This window comes from Pieris napi, chromosome 23, assembly GCF_905475465.1.
Source record: "Pieris napi chromosome 23, ilPieNapi1.2, whole genome shotgun sequence".
Taxonomy (NCBI): domain Eukaryota; kingdom Metazoa; phylum Arthropoda; class Insecta; order Lepidoptera; family Pieridae; genus Pieris; species Pieris napi.
In genome coordinates, this window is record NC_062256.1 from 204,712 (window position 1) to 227,924 (window position 23,213).

The 23,213-nt window shown below is 32.0% G+C and overlaps 1 protein-coding gene across 2 annotated transcripts in view; it reads left to right on the top strand.

The window, feature by feature from the left end:
- The window catches only part of LOC125061598 (cytotoxic granule associated RNA binding protein TIA1), a 102,603-nt gene that overhangs the window by 20,618 nt on the left and 58,772 nt on the right, over nucleotides 1-23,213 (top strand). For both annotated transcript variants that reach the window (XM_047667100.1, XM_047667101.1), the window contains exon 2: nucleotides 18,609-18,663. In XM_047667100.1, coding sequence (XP_047523056.1) covers nucleotides 18,609-18,663 — 55 coding nt within the window. The remainder of the gene's footprint in view (nucleotides 1-18,608; nucleotides 18,664-23,213) is intronic.

Here is a 23,213-nt window from a genome sequence, read left to right on the forward strand (position 1 = left end):
ATCGATTTTGTTTGGTAAAATGTACCGCTTTGTGTCATTAAAAGATAAACACACCTTATTTATTTCCTGTGTAAAAATTGTATGTTTTAATGATCTAAACCGATACATTTTACAATGCTGTACGTTTTTATTAAACAAACATGACTTATAATTATCCAACGTTAATTTTTTAGTGACACATTTGTTAACACCCTTCGCCTTAGTAATAATTTTATCATCTACCTGTAATGCATACATTTTTGATCGCAAACCCACAAATTCTGTAAAGATTTTACCACAATTTTCATCTTTGAAATAACCTAATTTTTTCTTATTTACTTGAGGAAAATTAAAAACATTGTTTGGATTATAATCTGATGTATCGAAATGTGTACAAATGTCTGGCTTTATATCATTATAAAAGTTACTAGTAAATATTTGATAAATGAGACTGTCAGTATCTGTATACAGTAGTTTCAGATTTGAAGTAAATTTCTCTTTCATGTAATTATAGTGGAAATCATACATCAGCGTTTTAGATATATCTAATATACAAAATCCGAGATAAATAGGTTTATTATAAATTAATTTCATTTTGTTTAATTGAATTGCAACAAGACTATCAGAAAATATTGAAACACTGTGAAAATGTGGTTGAGCAATTAGATCCCCAGCCCCCAATACTTTGCCCCTATTTTCCCAGTGGGTTAACAGTTTAACGTTAACTCGTTTCTCAATATTTTCCATAGTCTTACCAAAAACTGCGTTGTTCATGAGTTTATAGAAATCTTTCTCAAAATCAGAATTAGCTCGAGTTCTTAATTGTGTATTAAGGTCTATATAGTTCTTTAACCATGGACTCTGCTTAAATTTTAATATTCTATAAACTTTTAATAATTTTAAACCCATTTTCAAACATTGAATTAAATTTCGATAATGAATAATATATTTGGATTTATTTTTTAAGTTTGGAATCAATCTAATTTCCTTAGCGTCCCCAACTGGTATATTTTCTGGACAAAGAGGTAAATCTGAATGTTTATCATGTAAATCCACCGGATACTCCAGATCTACTTCTAAGATAAAACCTATATCTGATGAACAACTAACATTAAAATCTGTATCAGCACTAACCCACTCAAAACCACCTGTAGGTAGATATTGTGACATTGCCCAACCATATAGATTATTGGCATCGAAATACATTAAGAATGACTCTTTATCTTTCGCATTATAGTCAGACATGTAAACATTATTTGCTTTTGCATAGCGAGTGCTACATTGCGAAACACCACCACGAATTCCTGATTTAATAAAAGCAATCATATCTATATCAGAAAGTAATTCAATCTCTGTTTTAGTATGTTTTAACATAGCATCCCAACTTAATCCAGGTGCTGTATAGTAATGAGCCGGGTCTAAATCATACGTTTTAATGCAAACACGCCTAAAATTTTCAAAAATATCTGCTAACAATAAAACATCAGTTTTTAAATAAAGATTTGAATAATCCAACATATTTTTACAATTGAAATGATTCCAAACATCTTTGGCATGGTTGTAATCTTCATTAGAAATAATGGAATCTGTGAGACTACTGTAAAAGTGTGGAAGATCTGGAAGTTGATTGTAGTTTAATGTATCAAAATCTTTAATAAATTCATATGGAAATACACCTTTTTTAGTCAGCCGTTTAAAGTCTTCTGAATTGGAAAAGCATTTTGATAATTCATTAAAATTATTTTTTGTTAAATTTTTTGCTAAAGTATCTAAGCTACTGGGTAAAAATTTTAGGGAATCCACAAAACGTAAAGTTACATTACTGTTATTGATTTTAAGAACCTTTGAAAATGATATGTATTTTTCTTTGTTTTGTGGGAGAACTTCTACCTGACCTTCATCAAAGTTTAAGGCATGTACGATAAAATGTGCATCATAATGGCTTAAATTGTGCAAGAAGACTGGTATAGTGTAAGGTACTCTAAATTTTTCTGAACAAACTTTATGTATGACCCCAACAAATTCCCCAGTAAACCAATCGTGGTAAATCATTGAATTCCCACACAAAATTTTATTACAAATATAACAATGAATAGATTTGCTAACTATATCTTGCTGAATTGGTGATATTTTATTAGCAACTTTTTGGAAACCAATTTTTTTAACAATTGTTGTCAAATTATCTTTCAGGGTTTCCATAAATTTTAAAGCACAGTTTTCACCAGTATATGTTACATATTTAGACAATTTATCATCGTATGAGCATTTAATGTAGTATCCAAAACTATACACATTATGTTTTTGTACATTTATTGTATGTGATTTTGAAGGATCGTTTGAACATGATGCTAAGGGACTTAAAAAAGCCTCAAAATCCGCATATATAACAAAAGGTAACATCAATTTACGTTGAAATTTATCAAAACTTAATTTATTTTCAGATACAATATCGCCCCACCAATTTTTTTTATTTTTATCTACGCTTGGTATTTGTGTACAAATATGTCTGCAATCATTTTTTTGATGGTTATTTAAACGTTCAGATGTTGAAAAATATTGTAAACAAAAGTCACATAGATATATAGCTTCCTTGGATTTCGAAACTTGACTACTTATTAATCGTGACATATTTTTTATATAACAATAATGACCGATTTTACCCTGTGTCAAATATAGTAAATTTATATGAGTCTGCATTTTATTCTTTGTAAAATACAATGGCCCAACAATACAATGCTTTTTTCTTTGTTCATTATATTCTAACCCAAAAACATTAATGCTTATATTATTAAGACTTTCAATTTTGTGTATATCCTTTAATTTGACTGGAAATTTAATATTACCGAACTTTAATTTATGACTGTATTTGGTGTATGATGATACTCTATCCGAATTTTTATGAATTGGAAATAAAGCAGATAACAGTGCCCACTTAAAACAGGCGTCATCAGTGTTTTTAACATTTATCACAGCTTTTTTTATTTTTATATCATGTGGTAACTCAATAAAGGATTTTCCTCTTAAAGGGTTAAATTGATTTAAATTCATATCCAAATGTAAAATTTTTTTCAGACTCCACCCACTATCCTTTCTCTCGAATGAATTTATATAGTTTATTAGAGATTTCGTGAGAGTTGTATAAAATATATTTAAATCATCACCAATACAAACAATAAAATTCATTGATTGGAAATCAAAAGTGTTGTTAATGTTTTTTGTCTCCTGAACAAAGTCACCATATAAAATGAAATTTATTTTTAAAATTGTATGATCTTCTATAGATTTATTTATTATTGTAAATATTGTATCTTTGACAGATGCAAGAAATAACTCTGGTGTCTCAAACTGTAAATCATTTTGATTTTCTGAAGTTACTCTATAGGTTATTATTCTATTACCGAACGCAGTCTCAATTATCTTAACATTGGGTTTTATTGAATGTTGTTTTTTATTTACATTATTTTTATGTGCATTGCTCCTTAGATGATTAGCGAAATATTTTTTGGACACATTTCTATTACAAATACAGCAAAATTTCATGTTAAAATTATTACCTTCATTCGATGTTGATTGCTCTTGTGAAGACCGTGAAAGATCCATGTTCGATCCAGATTTTATTCTTTTGATGTCAGCAGAGTTAATATCAACAGCTGCTTTCCTTTTAGTTCCACGACCCATTTGATCAACCCTGTCGAATAAAATTTTATTATATTTAACTGTTAGAAATGCGAATAGAGAAATAAAATTTTTTTTTAAATATATATAGAAAATATGATTATTAAATATACTCACAGTTTCCCATCGAATTCATCACATAGCACCATCATTCTTTGATCATAAAATGGGTGATTTAAATCATTTCTTTCTATTTCATCACAAACGTTGAAAAGTTCAATTGTATCAATGGATAAGCTTTCAAATTCATGATCCATTTCATCAAAAAAAACACTAACACATTCTTGAGACATTGTATATATGTATTCGTTTCACAACTGTTTTTTGTCTCACACTTTTAACCTTAATGCGCAAAGGTCTTCAACAAAAAGCACAATGATTGACTTTGTACAATGCAACATAGTATTTATACTAGTGGAAAACTGAAACATTACTTAATTATATAAACATATGGTATTAAAATCTGAAGCATGAAGAAACTAAATGAAACTAATTTTTAAAACTGTAACGTTTTACACTATCTTCCTCGGATATCCCCTTTGTTATGTTGTATACAATATCCTTTATCTGAACATCAATGTTGGAATCGTTTTTCATATAATATTTAACACGAATATCTGCATTTTTCCAATGTTGTGCCACTGGGATTTCTTTCAACTTTTTTAAACTATATAATTCCATTTTCACAAGTATGTCAGCGTCCATTCCATCATCTTTATCAGTCGATATATATGAAATGCTTCCCTCCTTCCCTGCACGGCCAACACTTGAAGAAAGTTTAGTTTTTTTCTTCTTCCGGTCAGGTTCTTGAAGAAAAAAGTCATCTAAACGATTGGTCTTCTTATTTTTATTTTCTGTTATGTTTAAAACCTCTTCTTCATCATCAGATAAATTATAATAATTATATGGTCTGAAACATTTATCCACATCTTTCAGGTTGTATGAAGACTGAAATATAACATAAACAAATCAAAATGCGTTTCAAAAAATAAATAGTAATAATTAAAGAATTTACTGAAACCAAATTTATAAAATTTAAATAACTTACCTCCATTGTTGTTTATTATTTCAAACTTTCAACCACTTCACTTTTGTCGAACTTAGAGCACAATACTAAATCTTTCTACAAGTATCGGGTTATATAGACTGGTAATGGATATCATTATCTAGTTACGATATTCAACTCGACTGCATGTTTGAACAAGTATCCATACCTATCAGTAAAATGTGGATAAGAAATACAAAGGGCACTCTAAATACCCTTTGCAATCTTAATAGTCATTGCATTTTTAAAATATTTTTGAAATAGATAATAACAGAAATGTGTGTATCCAGCAGTTTAGCAACCACATATACGTATAATTATTATAATATTAAGAACAATAAAATATATTTACGAATATGAAAATATAAACGAATAACCTTATCAGGTTTTTATTAACCTTCATTACTTTTGAAGTATATTTTAGGACAGGTTCCTAAGAGATGTATTATAGGTTTTGTGAATAATACAGCATTCAACGGTAGTTATGTTAAAAATCCTTTCAACTTTGAAAATTTTGGTATTTGCTCATTTAGCCTATATATAGATGGTCAACAGATACCTTCAAAATCGTTACAACCATCATTTCCAAACGATGTATTTACTAGCGCATACCACACCCTGTACTCAGGCACCGGTATACATTTTCTTAACGAAGGTAATGGAATATCGAGGGAACAATATTCAAATGGATACTGTTTACTAGCTTTTGATTTAACACCTGACTTGTCGGCTAACTCTAATGTGCATTGGAATCTTGTACGCCATGGTAGTGTAAGAATGGAAGTAAGATTCGAGAGCGCATTGACTGAAACAATTAACTGTGTAGTTTACGCAGAGTTTTCAAATATTATAGAAATAGATAAGAACAGAAATGTATGTGTGGATTATAGTAGTTAAGCAATCACTTATGTAATTATTATGATATTAAGAATAATAAAATATAATGTAATCGAATATGACATGGTTTTTATTTACCTTCATTACTTTTTTTTACAAAGAGACTCATTACTTATGTTGAGATCATATTATGTGTGTTTAAATACATTGGTATAAATATGAATTGATAGTAATAAATGTAGTCAGTAAAAGAGTGAAAGAGTAGGGGAGTAAACGCGTATTAAAGTATGAACACACTAGAAGTGCAAATGAGTCTTCGTAGAATACATCCCAGCCTCCAGAGCAACGTATATCCTTCAAATCGATTGCCGATGTATGCTCAGGTGCCAGCACTTATCATATGCAATCTTGACCCTGATTCACAGCCGGGGTCTCATTGGGTGGCTATTCATATAAACGTCGAAAGAGTTGGGGAATACTTTGATTCGTTTGGACGTAAACCTATTGAAGCAATAGAAGGATTTTTAAGGAGGAATTGTTGCATGTGGAGATACAATAACCTTACGGTTCAGGATTACCTATCGGCGGTGTGCGGAGAGTACTGTTTGGTATACATATATTACAAGTTCAGGGGGATGAGATTAGAAGACTTCCTTAGAAATTTTACGTGTGACTCAGAGAACAATGATACGGTGCTAGTAAATTTGTATAGAAATATAATGGACATATAAATAAAAGAATAATACCTGGAATAAAAATGTTTTATTTAAATATGTAACCCTTACATCTAATTTTATTATAGATAATGGTGTTAATGTAGGTATATTTATTGTTGTTTGCTTAGACCCGTAGGTTAGGTTAGGTTAGATTTAGTTTATTATATTATATTATTCTATTTTTCTTTTAGAGCCATAGATCGGGTTAGTGAATGTAGGAAAGTAGATAACGATGCATTCGTACTGAGTCATTAAGTAATTAGATAATGAGTGGGGATTTCGTGCAGGAAATAGTAACTGATAAGGTGGTGATTAGTAAGTAATTAGCAAGGTTTTGGGAAAGCTATCTCTGGAACGGTTAGAGCTATCAGTTCAGGAGTGAGTGCATTCGACTCCGCACGTCCTGTTTAGTGGGGTTAGAGTACAAACTTTTTTTTTTTTTTTTTTTTTTTAGGCGGGCGCTGCCTCCGAAACAGCTTTTTTTACCGAAGCAGTGGGTGAGGCAGTGCCCGGGAATCCATACTACTAAGGGGGAACGCTGCCAGTATCTTCGGAACCTTGCCTAAAGGCTTGCGTTGCCTCCTTTTAATAAAATATTTTAGTTATTACATGTTAAGGTTAGTATAGTTTTGTTTTTATAGTTTTTTTTTGTATTAATAAGCTAGGTTAAATTTTAAATTATTGTTCTTTATATAAATAATAGTTATAATATAACTGATGTATCTAGGACCTAGGTAATGTTATCTTATAACTTCTGGGTGAATGAAAACTAAAGAGGTTATAGAAATATATATTACAAAGGGTTGTGTTAATCATATATTAATACAATAACTGAAGTCAAGTCACATAACTCTGGTAAGCTACGTAAGGTTCAAAAAGTATCAAACATCGCCGGTCGCAGCACAACGCGAGGGCGCGCGCTATCGCGGCTTCTGCGATGAATTTAAATATTTAATTAAAAACTTGTGATAGGGTTGAAAATATACATTTTAACTTTTGTCATAACATTATATTATTGACTAGTATACGCCGGCGGAGCTTATTGCAAAAATGATTCTAAATATATTTTATTTATTTGCAGTGCTGCGCACAAGCACAAGAAAGAAATTAATATAAAATACTAAAGGCTGAAATTGGCGGCTTAATGTTACTTATAAGCGATCCGAGCGATATAACTTACTTATAAGCGATCAAGAGACCGGTCATAAAAGTAAGACAGATTTGTCCAAGAAATAAAGAAAAGAAGAAACAAAAGTAAATTCACTACAATAATCAAAACAGAATCGTATTTTATTAAAAAATGTATACCATGTTGCGAATGACAAGAAACTACATTTATTCAAAACGCAGAGGGCTCCATCCCTAATTATAAATCTTAATTAAAAATAAAGTCAAATTTGCGAAGCGATTGAGACTAGCGGGGCTCGCTATTTCACTCGTAAACGTGATTTGTACAAATTACCTTATCTTGAGACCCCATGGGAATAACCGACACATTATTTAGTTAAATAATATTTCTAAGACAGTGCTAATTAAAGTTATAGTTTACAGCGTAAAATGGTCGATTTCGATTAACACCGATTAAAATTGTCGATTTGGACTTGATTTATTTCACCTACTCATCACTAGACACAAAGTGATAAAATAAGCTCCGCATGGAATAGAACTAGGAAAGAAAAGAGAAGAGAAGACATGACTCCAGTTACAATAGGTTATTACTATCAATATTTTGCGTCCAAACCTATCACGAGACGTCTATCACAATTATCACCATGCTCGTTTCCAAGAAACCAAATTTAATTATTATACTCTCTAGTATACCTTTGATATAGTCTCTAGTGTACCTTTGATATGTTATAAACCCGAAGCTAGGAAAACCCAGCGTAGCGATGCCAAATATACTTTAAAGCTAAAATCTTGCATTTGACATTAAAGTAGGGCGTATGATATAGTAAGGGTGTCATGAATTTATCGTGCCCCTATACTTCAATGGCGGTGGCACTTACATGGGATAAAACGGGTGAAAATTTCCGAGACTTTGGAATTTTCTAGTTTACTAATCGCCGGAAGAAAGATATAAAACTCAATCTATATAGAGCCGCCCGATCCTATGATGAAACAAACGATGAAAAATGTGTTAAGTAACTTTTTATAGTAGATAACAGTAATATATTAAAAGTGATAAAAAACCTTCCCCGTTGAATCGTCGAAGTAATAAAAATGTATTTATTCATGAAAATGTCTTACAGTTTTTCCGACTCCTAACAAGATAACAGACGCTTAATCCCATGAATATTCATTCTTTCATTAATATTTATTTCGCTTTTTGTTCTGGCCATTGTGGAGATTAAAAGTAACCTCACTTTTTTCAACAATGTTTAAATTTAGAAAAGCCCTGCCAGTTTGGCGAACAAATTTTACATTCGTCTTGCTATATTTTACTTAAGCATACTTAAAATATGACTATGTTTTAAGTTTATAATAATTGTACATACCTATGAACTATGAACTTCCACAAAGATGGAGGCATTTCTAAAATAAGTAATCAATAAAGTCATACATGTCCCCTCATTAAATAGGTATATCTCTTAAAAACTACTGAACCGATTTTTATGCAACTTATATTGTTGCCTAGTATTACACCTGATGTACATTTAAAGAAAATTTTTCGATTAAACAGAACGATCACTTACGAAATTTACTTTATTTTTTTTTTATTTACGACACATGCTTAGCTATCTAGGAAGCTTACTTAAATAGGTAGTCATACCTAAATATTATCTTACTGCAGCAATATCACAGACGTAGAGGTCAAACTCCTTTTTCGTCGGTTAAAATCTACAATGGAAACAGCAGTGTAAAACTGAGAGCAGACAATATTCTAACGCTCTCTCTGGTTAAGATAAGTTTTGAAAAGCATGAAAATGTCTATGAAATAATTCAATTTCTAATCCTAATGCTTTTAAGTGTCAGGTACTAAAAGCTTCTTGGCGTTTTAAGTGCATCCGGAACATATTGGGATAGTGAAATAGAGTCTAACTCGTCTTAGTGACAACATCTACACCAATTTGAGGAATTTAATTGGTGTCTTATAAATAATTGGAATGTGGTTTAGTGTCTAAAGTAACAGATTTGTCACTTCACTATTGTCTCTTAATTGACCAGACCTTAGTTATTATAATTTTATACGAAAAATACATTAACTTAATTCAATTGCGTTTAATACTACTAATCAGCCTATATAAATTGTAAGTACTTAAAAAGATTTTTTAAATTTATGCGAACGGTATTGGTTTCTAGATGGCGCTACTATAATTTTGGGTAACGCCATCTAGCCATTCGGTAGAGAACTACTGTTAAAGCTCATAGCTGAGTCCCAGATGTAACCAAGTTACATTCAAGGTTCTACAGAATCTCCAAGTTTCCGCACGTATTCGCTAAGTACGATTCAGATATGTTAAAAACATATTATGTTAGGCCATGACGTAAGCCTTCTTAGGTAGCTAATGAGCTTGTTGCACTACTACAAATTACTGGAGTTAAGTTTGAGTTCATTATATCGAATTCGTTTAAGTAATCTTTTGAGCATGAAAATTGGACATTTTAGAGTGAATGAGCAATGTCTTCAGTATAACACAGAATTAGTCATAACATAGGTTGCAGCGCCCCCTAGCGTTGAATTCCAAGCTTCAAAACTATAACTACTACGTGGGATATTTTTTATATAACAAATAAAAGAATTAAATTACGTAGCAAGTTGTTTACTCATTGAGGCCATACTTCTATATTATTAATTAAGCCGAGGGCGCTATATTACTGGTCAGTTAATAGAACCAAAGACAATTAAAATATTTTCTTTGTCTTTCCAGAACCAAAAGACGTCCACGCCATAGAGTCTAGTCCTCTATCTTTCTACTAGGTCTAGTATTTAGGCACTTATATTTTATTATAGTTTATAATTTAGTTAAATAAATTTATTTAAAACAAAAAAATCTTACATTTGTTGTAGTCATGAGTTTGTATGTTTATTTTCCTTCTACAAGGCGACTCTTTAATAGGTATCAATGTGACACTTCATACATACATGTGTAATTTTATTAGCGTAGCGTAGAGGGCAGTGATATAAATTTAAAAATAAAACACTAAGTTGTACGTAATTCAGTACTTCCCTTTCTTGGAAAAACGTTAAATTTCCGTGTTTTCTAACCGTTTCCAAATTTTCTATAATTCGACACATTGTTAAAACAAAATAAGGTTCTGCCTATTATGTTTTGTCAAGTACCGGAGAGTTTAAAAAAAATTAAACTAAATCGCTTTGTTGACCTGAAATAGAAATGATAATTAAAATGACAGCTGTTTCAATTATATTATTTAAGAACGTGATTTGGTTCGTGAGATGGTTTATGCATATATATTTATTGATGTTCAAACCGGCCAACATTAATCAACCTTAGCGCAAATAATATTTTTTACACGAAAATCTTAAACAGCTCAAATATTGACAATATTATTGTTACACTTACCACACCATTGTATGAAATCTTCTTGTAAGAAACTGACGTTATTCTATCGGCGTATGTATACTTGACAATACTCGTGTACAAAAAAACTAAATGTGTGGTTATACAATTTATTTTGACAATACAAGTCTTCCTCGTTTATCGACAATACCAACTCTATGAAGCCAACCGATGAAACCTCTATTTTGTCTCAAATCAGCCTTCTTGCCACCGACGCACTCAGATAAAGGACGGCGTTGCCAAACTGAAAGTATTTTATTCCAAATATGTCCATGAACTTAATCTAGGATACATTTCTAATCTGTCGTATTGTAAAACTAGTTTGCAATTAACTACGTGGGTTATATAAAGCCGAAACAATTATCGTTTCGCATAATTATGCTATCTTCATTATGTAATAGAGAACTTCCAGCAATAAACACGACAATACTGGACAGTCGCATGTACGTATAATATATTTAAGCTTCACAATTACCATATTAATTGTACAGTTTATGGAATGGATAGTTTACCAGCGGCATGCAAGCAAGAGTTATAATCCAATACACAATGATTGACGAACACGCGTCGTTCGCCACTGGCTGACACTGCGCATTGCGGCTCGTAGTCTTCAGTGCAGTGGTCAGGGCAGGAGTGGCCGCAGAATGCTCCATCAATTCCCATATTTAAGGTCCTCAAAGATTTAAGAAACCACACTCAGCGATAATACGTAAATATCACACATTTTTTATACTGTTTATTCTTTTTAATTTTCGCGATCGTTCACAGCATTAATAAGGGTTTTTCTCGTTCATTTAGTTATACATTAAAATATATTCAGATCCCTTTAATATTTTATTGATTAATTACAAGCAATGTAATTTAAGTATTTGTTTTTATAAGTATAAAAATTTATGTTCTAAATATTATTTATGTGGACTTTTATTTATATTCACATAATTAGAATACCTCTTTTAATGCAAATAATAATATAATATATCCAGTAATTGATTAATCATCAAAAACTACCTTTCCTTATATTACCTTCTAGAAGAGAAACTCCTTCTTGTATCTCCTTTCTGTACTACATTTGGCTTGGGTGCGTAAGGCTTAGGTATTACTCGACCGCCGATATTCTTACAATGATCCATCGGCACTACTTTGTATCCTTAAACATAATTATTGTAATATAACCGCAGAGAAAGTTTCAAACTGTTTGTTAATGTGTGTATGGTTGTAATTGGGTGATGGTTGAGCTGAATCTGAACTTGAATAAGTATTTGTGAGGACAACGAAGGACAGGATATTATTATTGAAAAATTAACCAGAAGGTACATGCTGTTATTATAATATAGAAAGTACTTACGGTTGTTAGCATATTTAAATGCACAATTCACTTTTCTAAAGAAACATTCGTTTAAAAATAATCTGTATTTAATCTTATTATCTTCTTCTTTGATGCCGCATATTGATGCCATCGTATTATTACAATTGAGATTATTACAATCCATTTTCATTTTCTTGCCTGTTGGTTTTCTTTCTTCAACCTTGGGCCTATCATTAGATTCAACATTTTCATGGTTTTTACCCGATATAAATATGATGTCTCCGACTGGGTTTTCTGAAACTTTTTTATAGTTTCTAAGATATTTTCATTTATCACATAATATCGATGACACAACTTTCAAATGACAACGAAAAGCCGGGACTGCTAATAATTAATTTAAAAATAATTAAGATTTATAAAGTTGTCTAAAGGATTAAATACTCACCAGTTTTATGTTCAGTTTTCATAATATTACGTACATTAGTGTTTTCTATAAGATCATGTACTTTAACGTCTCGATAATCCTCATTTCTAAATACTTCTTTTTCATTTGGTATAAAAACGACCTCATTTGCTTCTGTGAAAGTTAAATCTTCCGTATGTGGAATTTCGACATCTTGATTTATTATCTGTGGTCAAATGTAATAATTAACATGAGTATCTAAGAGAGACAACAAGCGTAAGGGTACTTTTGTTTAACACTGTCCAGAGTCAAGGCAAGGCAACAGATACATGTTGTGTGTTTCATCAATCGTTTTTCATTATAGGAATGGGTGGTGATCAATCTTCTATATCTGACACATGCCGTCGATATTTGATCATGCCGGTTTACTTACAATACAATTTTGTATTATGGTAACGTTCATTGTTCAATAAAAATAAACGGATACAGAGCGCCAGTAAAAAATCTATTATGGTTTCAACTTTTTAAACTTGATAAAAAAATTCGCTCCGCTGTATGGAAAATATATATGTACGTACTTAAGCATAGCATATTAAAATGTACAATTCACTTTTCTAAAGAAACATTCAACTTTCTTATTAGATAGATAGATATTATTTTTAACTGTATCCCAAGGGCCGTCACGAAACTAAGGCAAGCAATTAGCAAACATTAAACTTACTGGTTCTTTTATAGTTTTGTCCTTCATCACTCTGTCAGCCTCATTGTGTCCCGTATATGTTATTATAACATCAGAGTTATTTCTATCGATATGCGTAGACAAAGTGTAGATTGCATAAAATGGTATAAAGAATAGTTGATATTGCATTCTGTAATAAATTATGCTATTTTATAAAGGTACCTACGCCGTACCCATTCGCTATCATGACGCGTAGAAAAATGATCATCCAACAAATCAAGCGTAAATGAACTGTTGAATTAGAAAAATCTTTCTTAAGCTCACAAACTCCCTTAATACCTGAGATTAACGCTTGTTTTTTACAATGTGCTTAACTGAGAGGTCCTGTATGCAAGATCCGGATAAAACTGTTTCAGCTTGGACAAAATTTATGGCGGACAGGCTTTTATTTGGGTAAAGGCATTAAATACTTACTTATGACAATATGTAACATTTAACAGTGGTATAGTCTTGAACACACTTTGGCATTAATAATATTAGTTTGGATATATTAAAGCGTTTTAAATTGTTCTCACTTTTGCCATCGGTTTCCTTGAAACAGTGAAATTGCACATGACTGAACAATTGTTTAGCAAAATGAAAAATTGCGGTGAACAAAGGCCTTTGTAATTCAAAACATTGCTTATTTAACTTCTCGTTCAGCGAAAATTTAATTTATCTAAAAATTATATTTTTAGAAACGTTTTAACGTAACAGATGAAAGAAGACGGTAGCCAATGCAATAAGTAGTAACTTGTTTTTTTTTCATGAATGGTGTACATCATTATTGTCATGGTATTCAGGAATAGCCAGCATAACAACCAAATATTTTACAAACTCATTCCTCAGCCCGGTGAGCTAAAATGTGTCTTGGCCACTAGAATGAGGAATCTCAAAATCTTTTTTATTCATCTTAAACTAGCTGACCTGGCTAACTTCGTTCCGCCCTACAGGCTACAACCTTATAATATCGTTGTTACTTTAATTTAACTTATTTTAGGATTTCATTAATGTTAAGTATTACATTAATACAACTTCTTTGCAAATACAGAAATGTTTTATTTTTTATTTTTTTTTATTTTTTTATAGAACGGGGGGCAAACGGGCAGGAGGCTCACCTGATGTTAAGTGATACCGCCGCCCATGGACACTCTCAATGCCAGAGGGCTCGCGAGTGCGTTGCCGGCCTTTCAAGAATAGGTACGCTCTTTTCTTGAAGGACCCTAAGTCGAATTGGTTCGGAAATACTTCAGTGGGCAGCTGGTTCCACATAGTGGTTGTGCGCGGCAAAAACTGCCTTGAAAAACGCTCAGTTGTGGAACGGCGGACGTCGAGGTGATACGGGTGGAATTTCGTATTCTGTCTCGACTTCCGATGATGAAATTCAGCTGCGGGTATTAATCCGAACAACTCCTCTGAACACTCTCCATGGTAAATGCGGTAGAAGATGCAGAGTGACCCCACATCTCTACGCAACGCCAAAGGATCAAGCCGCTCGGAGAGGGATTGGTCGTCGACGATTCGAACCGCTCTGCGTTGTATACGGTCAAGTGGAAGGAGCTGGTACTGGGGGGCCCCCGCCCAGAGGTGAGAGTAGTACTCCATGTGGGAGTACTGCTCTCACCATGTTGCTTGCCATTGCGAAAGAAGAATGGCAGTTTTACACATTAGGCATCTTCTCTCTAGCGTCAATATGGCGATACTGCATGTTAAGCACTTTCTGATATCCAACATCTTTTGATCAGGATCAAAGCATGGTTATGCATCTCCTCATTCACCACTTTGAATTTCTTGAACTGACACGAATTCGACGTAAAATGATGCGTAGTTTTGTCAATAGATGGCACCATATGGTTTTTGCATTCGTAAAATTAATTAATTTATTTATTGTTATTCGATAATTTATCCGATATTTATTATATATTGCTTATTCTGCTATTCGGGACGGAAACAAATCCAACAAATCAAAAACCATGGCAATCGGTCCAGCCGTTCTCGAGTTATGCATTATAAGTGTTGTAACAAACACGACTTTTTTTATATATATAGATAAAAGGTTTAAAAATTCGTTGACTGCCATCTATTGAAAGTACCATGACCTGTAACTAAACTCAAATGTTGAACGTTAAGTACTCTTTGCAGTTTTTCAGTCATCCAAAAGATGGCGCTTTCTTACTATGAACTCGGTTTCATACGTACAAGCATAACGTGACTAACATGTTTCGAATACTTTTCTTGCTTTCTTTTAATTAAGATTTTGTTAGTAACTGCAGCTTTGGCTAACTCATTTCAAAATCAGAACTGCCTTCGTCACATACCTCACTTTTGGTATCTCACAGCATTCTTTCAAACAATATCATTTCACATTTTGGTAAGTGGAGGGAGTATGTAGGTGAATTACCAAGTGAGTTATTGTCTATGAATATCGGGACTGTAATTTTTATCTTGTAAACAATTATTTACAACTTTATTTGGTAAAAATTTGATTGATTGTTGAAGAAAAATAATTACCTACATTAAACATAACCGTACCTAGTTTAATATCAATAGAGATAAAAAACACTTGTTTTATATAGTGTGTAAATATAATAATACACGTTATTTACCGTACAACTCATCTGGCAAAGGGGCCACTTAAAGTAAGTAATAAGTTTCTCTATTACTGTTGCATAGTACATATTAGATTACGTGTTATATTTATAACTTTTAATTAACAGTATATATTTTCCATAACCAACATCTGACAAGCCGTATTTCTTTGTGAAATGTTTGTGAGGGACAAACAACTTTGAAGAATTAATATCGTTTCAGCATGAAACAAGTGATACGCGATACGCATAGTGGTGAAATTTTAAGAATGTCTCAGATAAATGAAAAAGACTATCAGTGTCAGCTAAAACCGATTTTCTTAGCGAATAATCTGAAGTTTTAAACTAACAGGATGTATGGATATCTTGTTAGAGTATTTATTTATTTATTTATTTATTTATTTATTTATTGGAAACTAAACAGATACATCACTATATAGAAAAAATAAAAATAAATGTAAACATAAAATAAATAGACATATTGGACATATCCTCGAAAAAAGTTTCACTAATAAAAAATACAATACAAAGTAAGACAAGACAAAACATGACAGCAAAATTTGACACTAAACTAGCAGCTACAAAAACAAAAAAAAAACAAGGACGACACAAAGCTTAAGATAATAAGAGTTTTAACTTATTCTTAAATGAAGCAGTAGAGGAGTGCGAAGACATCCTGTGAAGAGGCTCACGGAACCCAATGTTGGTTCTGGGAGTCGGAAGGTTAAAAGTTCTGTGCGAGCGCAGAGATCTGGCAGGAACATTAAATGGTATCAGTTCGAGAAGATGGGAACAAGTTATTTCATTTACACATATTTTTCTAACAGTGACACAGTCTGTCAAATTACGCCTAGTACTCAAAGAAAGTAATTTATATTTTTTTAAAGAGTAATTACAAATGTAGCAAGGATTTTATAAAGATAACAGAGTTGTGTTGGTATTTCAAGTGATCAACATTGATTTTTCATTCATAAAACATTACATATTGTATATTGAAAACATTGCCATAACATACGTTTTTAGTTATAGCTGCTGACCACGCTTTAGTAGCGAGCAGCTCTCGGCTCGCGTCTTTCTTAACATTAATCTACTATTTATTTAATGACTTGCCAGCCAGTGGACTGTGAAATGTGTATTTAAATTTATATGAAATAAATGTCGGGAGTATTTGTATTGTATGTATTAGTAAGCTACACTAGACAACTATATATATTAGGATGAGACCTAAGAACCTAACAACCCTACGGATCCCTAAGCCCTACGAATCTACCCTAACACATAAATAGTGAATATATAAATAAGTACGGGATGTCTGCACCAAGATAAGGTAGCAAACGGAGCTCCACGGGTAGGATCAAAGGTTCAAGGTAGTGGGATTTTTTCAAAGCTGTCGGGCAGGCTCACCACGATAATTAAGGGCTTGAAGGAGTCTTCGCCACTTTCTAGGCTAGAAATGAATAGGACAAAGCAATATTCAAATCTGATTTATTGTTATAAAATAACATCTTATACTCTAGTTACACCTATTCATACATAAAATAATTCTTCAACATTAAAAATTGAAGCACGTGAGCCGTGTCAACAGTTTGTCAAAGTTCATGTGATCAAATCTGAACAAACTATGATTTCAAAACTTCAATAGCCTAATATTATTTTGCAAGTCATTTAACTCGTAATTTCTGATGCCATTTTCTCTGAGTACTAATAATACTTTGGATTTTTTATAAACGGGCAGGAAACTCACCTGATGTTAAATGATACCGCCGCCCATAGATGCCAGATGGCCTTTATAAGAATCGGTATGCTCCTTTCTGGAAGACTTCCTAAGTCGAATTGATCCGGAAATACTTCAGTGGTCCATATAGTGGTGGTGCGCGGCAGAAACTGCCTTAAAAAACGCTCAGTTTCGGAACTACGGATGTCGAGGTGATACGGGTGGAATTTCGTATTTTAACAAATAACAAGTTAATGGTTATTGGATTTGGAAGTATTCGTTTTATTGAGTTTAAATACTTTAAAAGAGTTAAAAAGTCTTTGAGAGTAAAGCTCCTTCAGCTAGTAAATGTATAAAAATAAGACTCTGTTATTAAGTAACAATAGTTAGTTGTTAGGGAGCGCCCGAAGGTAACATCTTAGCTAATTATAATCTTGTAAGATGACGAGAACATTCCCCGTTTCCAATGTTAGCCGGTTTCTAGACAATATTGTTGAGAACATATAGGTATATATCTCTATCTTTACGCAAATTCGACATATTCTTAGGTACGAGATATGATGCTTAAAGTCCTAGGCTTACAAATACGAGGACAACTTCCATTTTAATAATATTAATTATTAGTGGTCTTATAAGTTATTATCTACGGAAAGTATATGTAATATATAGCCTTAGATCGCCGTTATTTTGAAATAATCTAAAATTACCTTTGTAATAGTTACAATGGAAACAAACAGCCCGAGGCGCACATAGCATCTATTAATTAAATTAAATGTCCGTTAATTTTGAAACAATGACCCTTTGTACTTGTTACCTTTTGATGTAACCGTATTTTCAGTAGATACACGATACCTAAAACTAAAGCCTCATTCGTGGAAGCCACATACACTATATATTAACTTTGTTCTAAATATAACCACATCAAACTTAAGTGGGTTTAATTTCTGGCGAAACAATAATGTATTCGGATATTAAGGTAAAGAAGGTCGGCCTATATATCTACAGCAATAAGTAAAGAATACTACTATTTAATATTATTTAAATACAATTTTAGTATTTTTATATGATAAAAAATCATGTATATCTTATAATTTCTATTTTTTCTAGATTCCCGCTTCCGTTTCCATGGTGACCGTGCCTGTTCCCAGTGCTTCAAACAACGGTGAGTTTAAAACGATTCAGATTCATTTATAATGGTAATTTAATCACACACATTGAACGAGAATTCAAGTACAATTTAAACTCTCGATTAAAATTCAGTTTTGTATTTTACTTCTGAGAATTCGTGACAAATCAGAATACCTCGACTCTCAGCTCTACTCGTGCATTCAAACCCCTATAGCTTTCTTTGATTGAGCAATTAATACAGAAAACACGGTTCACACCCAAAAATGGTGTGTCAAAATTACCTGCGAAGAAAATGCCTGCAATGCAAATTATGATTATTATTCATAATTATTTGCGAAATTGAAGTAGTTTCCACCTCTCGGTCTTTTCACTGTAAGTATTTCCGCAGATAACTACCGAACGTATAATTTAAAGTAAATAAAACTTAAAGGATTTTCACGAGACGGGATGTAAATAACTTGAACGCGAATTTTAAGCTTATAGTGATGGGAACAAGCCGATACAGGATAACGATATTTCTAAGACAAACTTAGAAGAGATTTTCGTAGATTTACGTGTAAAAATATGTTTTTACAAGACTTTTTTCCAATTCTTATAACAACAGAAATCATCATAATAGCATTAGTTAGATACTTTTTCCATCTATATTGAATACAGTTGGAACGGTTGGAATAGTATATAAAATAATATTTATATAATCTAAAATGCAATTTACCCATGGTTATTAAAATCACGTAAAAATATCGATAATTTGTCAGTTAAATATTGCACAGTGAACTAGGTACCTCTTTGTATTGTATTTTATAGCTTATTGTTCTAACGAGAAAGCACAAAATACGACGACACAATATTTCAGCGTTAAAAATGCATATAAGCAAACAACTATCATCTCTAATAAAACACAATAAAGAACAAAGTAGCGTGTACTTTTCATAATATACAAACTAATTTAGTGGAGTCTGATGTATGAGCGTTAACTAATGAAATAACCCGGGTTTGCGTTTAGTATTTATTAGTACAAATGTGGCTTAAAATTTAGGTCAAAATTTTTCCTTGTTTCAAAATATTTCATCTTTAATCCGCTAGTTGTTCATTTAAAAAAGCAGCATTGCAAATACTATAGGAAATGAAATGATTATAATATTGCATTACAGTCTACGTAGCTGCTACGTCGTAGCCACCTGCGTAGTGATACCGTAGACTATTGACGCAGCCAAGCTTAGCTGTATTGGAAACTAAGCGATCTATCTAGTAGGTGTTACGCAAAGTATTAGGTACTAACATATAATTAGTTAAACGCCAAGTATTCTATTTTTGTTACCATCATTTTATCATTTATCATAATAACAAATACAAGGGGTATGACTATATATTTATTTATAAATAGCCGCACCGACAAGGTCACATATAACAAAAAACAGGATAGATGAAGTTATAAATTTTGCTTTGACTGCTTGCACAATCATAATACTTATAACATACCAATATTTACAATCAATAAGTCTTCACAGACAAACATTACTATAGGACCACAAAACAAAAGCCCTCAAATTAAAAACATAGGGAAACCTCTTAAAAAGGTGAGAACAGAATGCCTTGCCTGTAATCGGATGGGCGGTCCGAGAAAATATCGAGATTGTTCGGTCCCTGCAGCCGATTGCAGAGTCTCACCATTATGACTATCAAAAATTATGCCTGAAAGGTTTAATAAACTAATAAAACTCCTAGAACAAAACCAATCGACTCATATTTCACGAAAAGAACGATTAAAATTAATTGTCAAAACGCCGAAATGTCCTTGGCGGTATCACTTAACACCGAGTGAGTCATTTGCCCCTGATCTATAGAAAAATATATTCATATAGCAATTAGGAAGATCTATGTTAAATGTTTTTAGTTGTTTTAGTATACTTCGCAATAATTTATATATAAATAATATGATATGTATTGTATTACACAGTGACCGTGTCAGCTGCATGTTTCAAGATTTAATATAAACTATTTCCACGCGGCGTGTAACCTGAGGGTCCTGTATTTAATTCCCAATTCAAAGAAGAACTGTTTCGAGAACTGGATGATCATCTAGTGGCCCAAACATTAATGATATAATTCGATAAAGTCTGACCTCGCAAGAAGGAAAAGCAAGACATTTTATAATGTAATGAGATAGTGATAAGTTGCTAAGGATAAGTAGGTTGTATGCAAGTTAATACAGGTAATATACAGGGTGTTTCTAGCTAACTAATTGCTTTATAAAATATTCAGTACACCAGTGCTGTAATTAATGGAAGGGCCCGGTCGCACTTCGTCGAATGTAATCAATGCTTGAGACTAATTTAAGAGTCGGTTAAACCTTAAACTACCTAATGTGAAATTGTTTGACGTAGCAGAACGTATATCGTGGCATTAGGCAAGCTGACGTGGAACACACACATATATATATAGATCACACACAATAAGTTTTACAGTTACGCACTGCCGTAAGAGAGAAATTGCCCATAAGAAAAGCTTTCTTTAAGCTTTTACTTATTTTAATTGGCCTTAATTTATAAACAAGATGCCTAAAGACTGATTTAAACTATTTATAAATTATATGATGAAATACAACTGGTTTTTTTGTGAAATTAATTAATTTACGTAAAAGTCGGTTTTGTTAACCTTCTGTTTAAATAAGTGAAACTCGGCCATATTAGATATTCACAGTCCATTTCTCTCTAGATACGTATTTATACTTCAAACATCGGATTAAGATGTCATCTTTGTGAATAAATACGAGCAGAAATATTAATTAATATGTATTTAATTATGTAAGTTTTAATTAAATTTTCTATGATATGACGACTATATCTCACGATGCTTTAACGAGATCTCGCTTTAGTTAAATTCTTCATCTAATTTTGTAGTATATCATTTTATGTTACAATCTATGCAACCAAGTATCCAGCAAGTATTTGGAGCTGGTGAATTTTAGAATTTCTTGAACAAATCCAAGAGAAGAAACGGGCCAGCTTTGCGGGCCTGATTTTATTTGTCCTGATTATAGGTAACTGCGCCGCTGCAACTCTAATGTTAAGTTTTCGCATGATTTCCCAATATACTTATTCTGTGAGAATCAAAAATAACAGCTCAAAACGTTTTCTACGCTTCAAATGGATTCAATAACCACGAATATAGTGAAACCAAACCTTAACCTAGATACAACCAGATGCCCAGTATTATTTCAGTTCGACGCTACAAAAATATTATGCTTTAATTATTCGAGTCCATTGTAGGACCATTTTAATTCAGAGAGAATATATTAAACAGTATTTAGCAGTTAAGAATTACAATGACACGGTAAGAGATTCGAATACCGTAGCAATATATTGAAATATTTAGATTTTATTAAATCATAAAAAATATCGAATAAAAAAAAGCAAATTGGATCTCATGGATCCTCGGATACAGGACTTCATTTAATAGTTTTTATCTTTTTACGGTTGGTGGTTATTAATATAACTATTTTTTGTTTAAAACTGATTGTTATGAGTGGAAACAATTGCTACTAGTCTTTGTGAAGAAATTATAATGTAATTGGATACCTACTTACATTAAAGCTGTCGCAATTTTAAAATTCATAAATGAAACTTAAAACAAAATTAGGACAAAATAATAAAAACCAAATAACATATTTTCTGAGTGGTGTGTTTAGCCTAAAATTTGTTGCTGTAATTATGGGGAATGGAGCAATGAAACGCGAGAGCGACAATTTGGCCGAATACGAAAAACTTTTAATAAAAGCATAATATATCGTCATCTTTACCAACCGAATTAGGAGTTGCAACAAATTTCTAGCACTGTACAAAAGATCTCGAAATCTAGTTTATCCCTGTTCTTTAGCGCCGAATAAAAAATAAATAGATTTTAATTTAATTTCGTTCTCATGACAATCTCTTTATTTCGTTCTCATGACAATCTCCGGTTAACATTGTCGCAATGGCTCTCACCAGGCAACTGAAGACGGAATTTTCAGAGTTCAGTAACAGTGCACTGTCAAGATTTAAAATAAATTTACTCGCAATCCTCTTATTACCTATACTAAACGGTAAAGTAGCAAACGTAGTTGATTTCCCAGTTGGGGCAACTTTGGGCCGCGTTATGCAACTAGTAACTAAGTTACTATAATTTTGATATACCCTTGCCCTTGTCTTAGACACAATGTACTAATTTATCGCTTAGTTATATAAATCATTGCATGCAAATTTGTAAATTATTTATTAAAAAGATTGCTTAGGAAAGAGTACAAACGTGGTGCATTATGCAAATATCTACCTGTCTCAGGATATTGTATTATTTCTCCTGTCCTCAATCTTGCTACATCATTTATTTTTTGTCTGATAATAATTACTTAATAGGCTAATACGTATTCTACAAATAAAGATAAGAGAGGAAAACGAGGAATTTGAGGAGGTTTCTATTTAATATCAGATTATTGATTATAAACATTTATCCAGAAGCACAATTTCTTAACTAACATACTAAGCAGGGACCAAAAAATCAAATAAATACTAAACAATGTTTTGAATAAATTGCATCCCCTTTTGC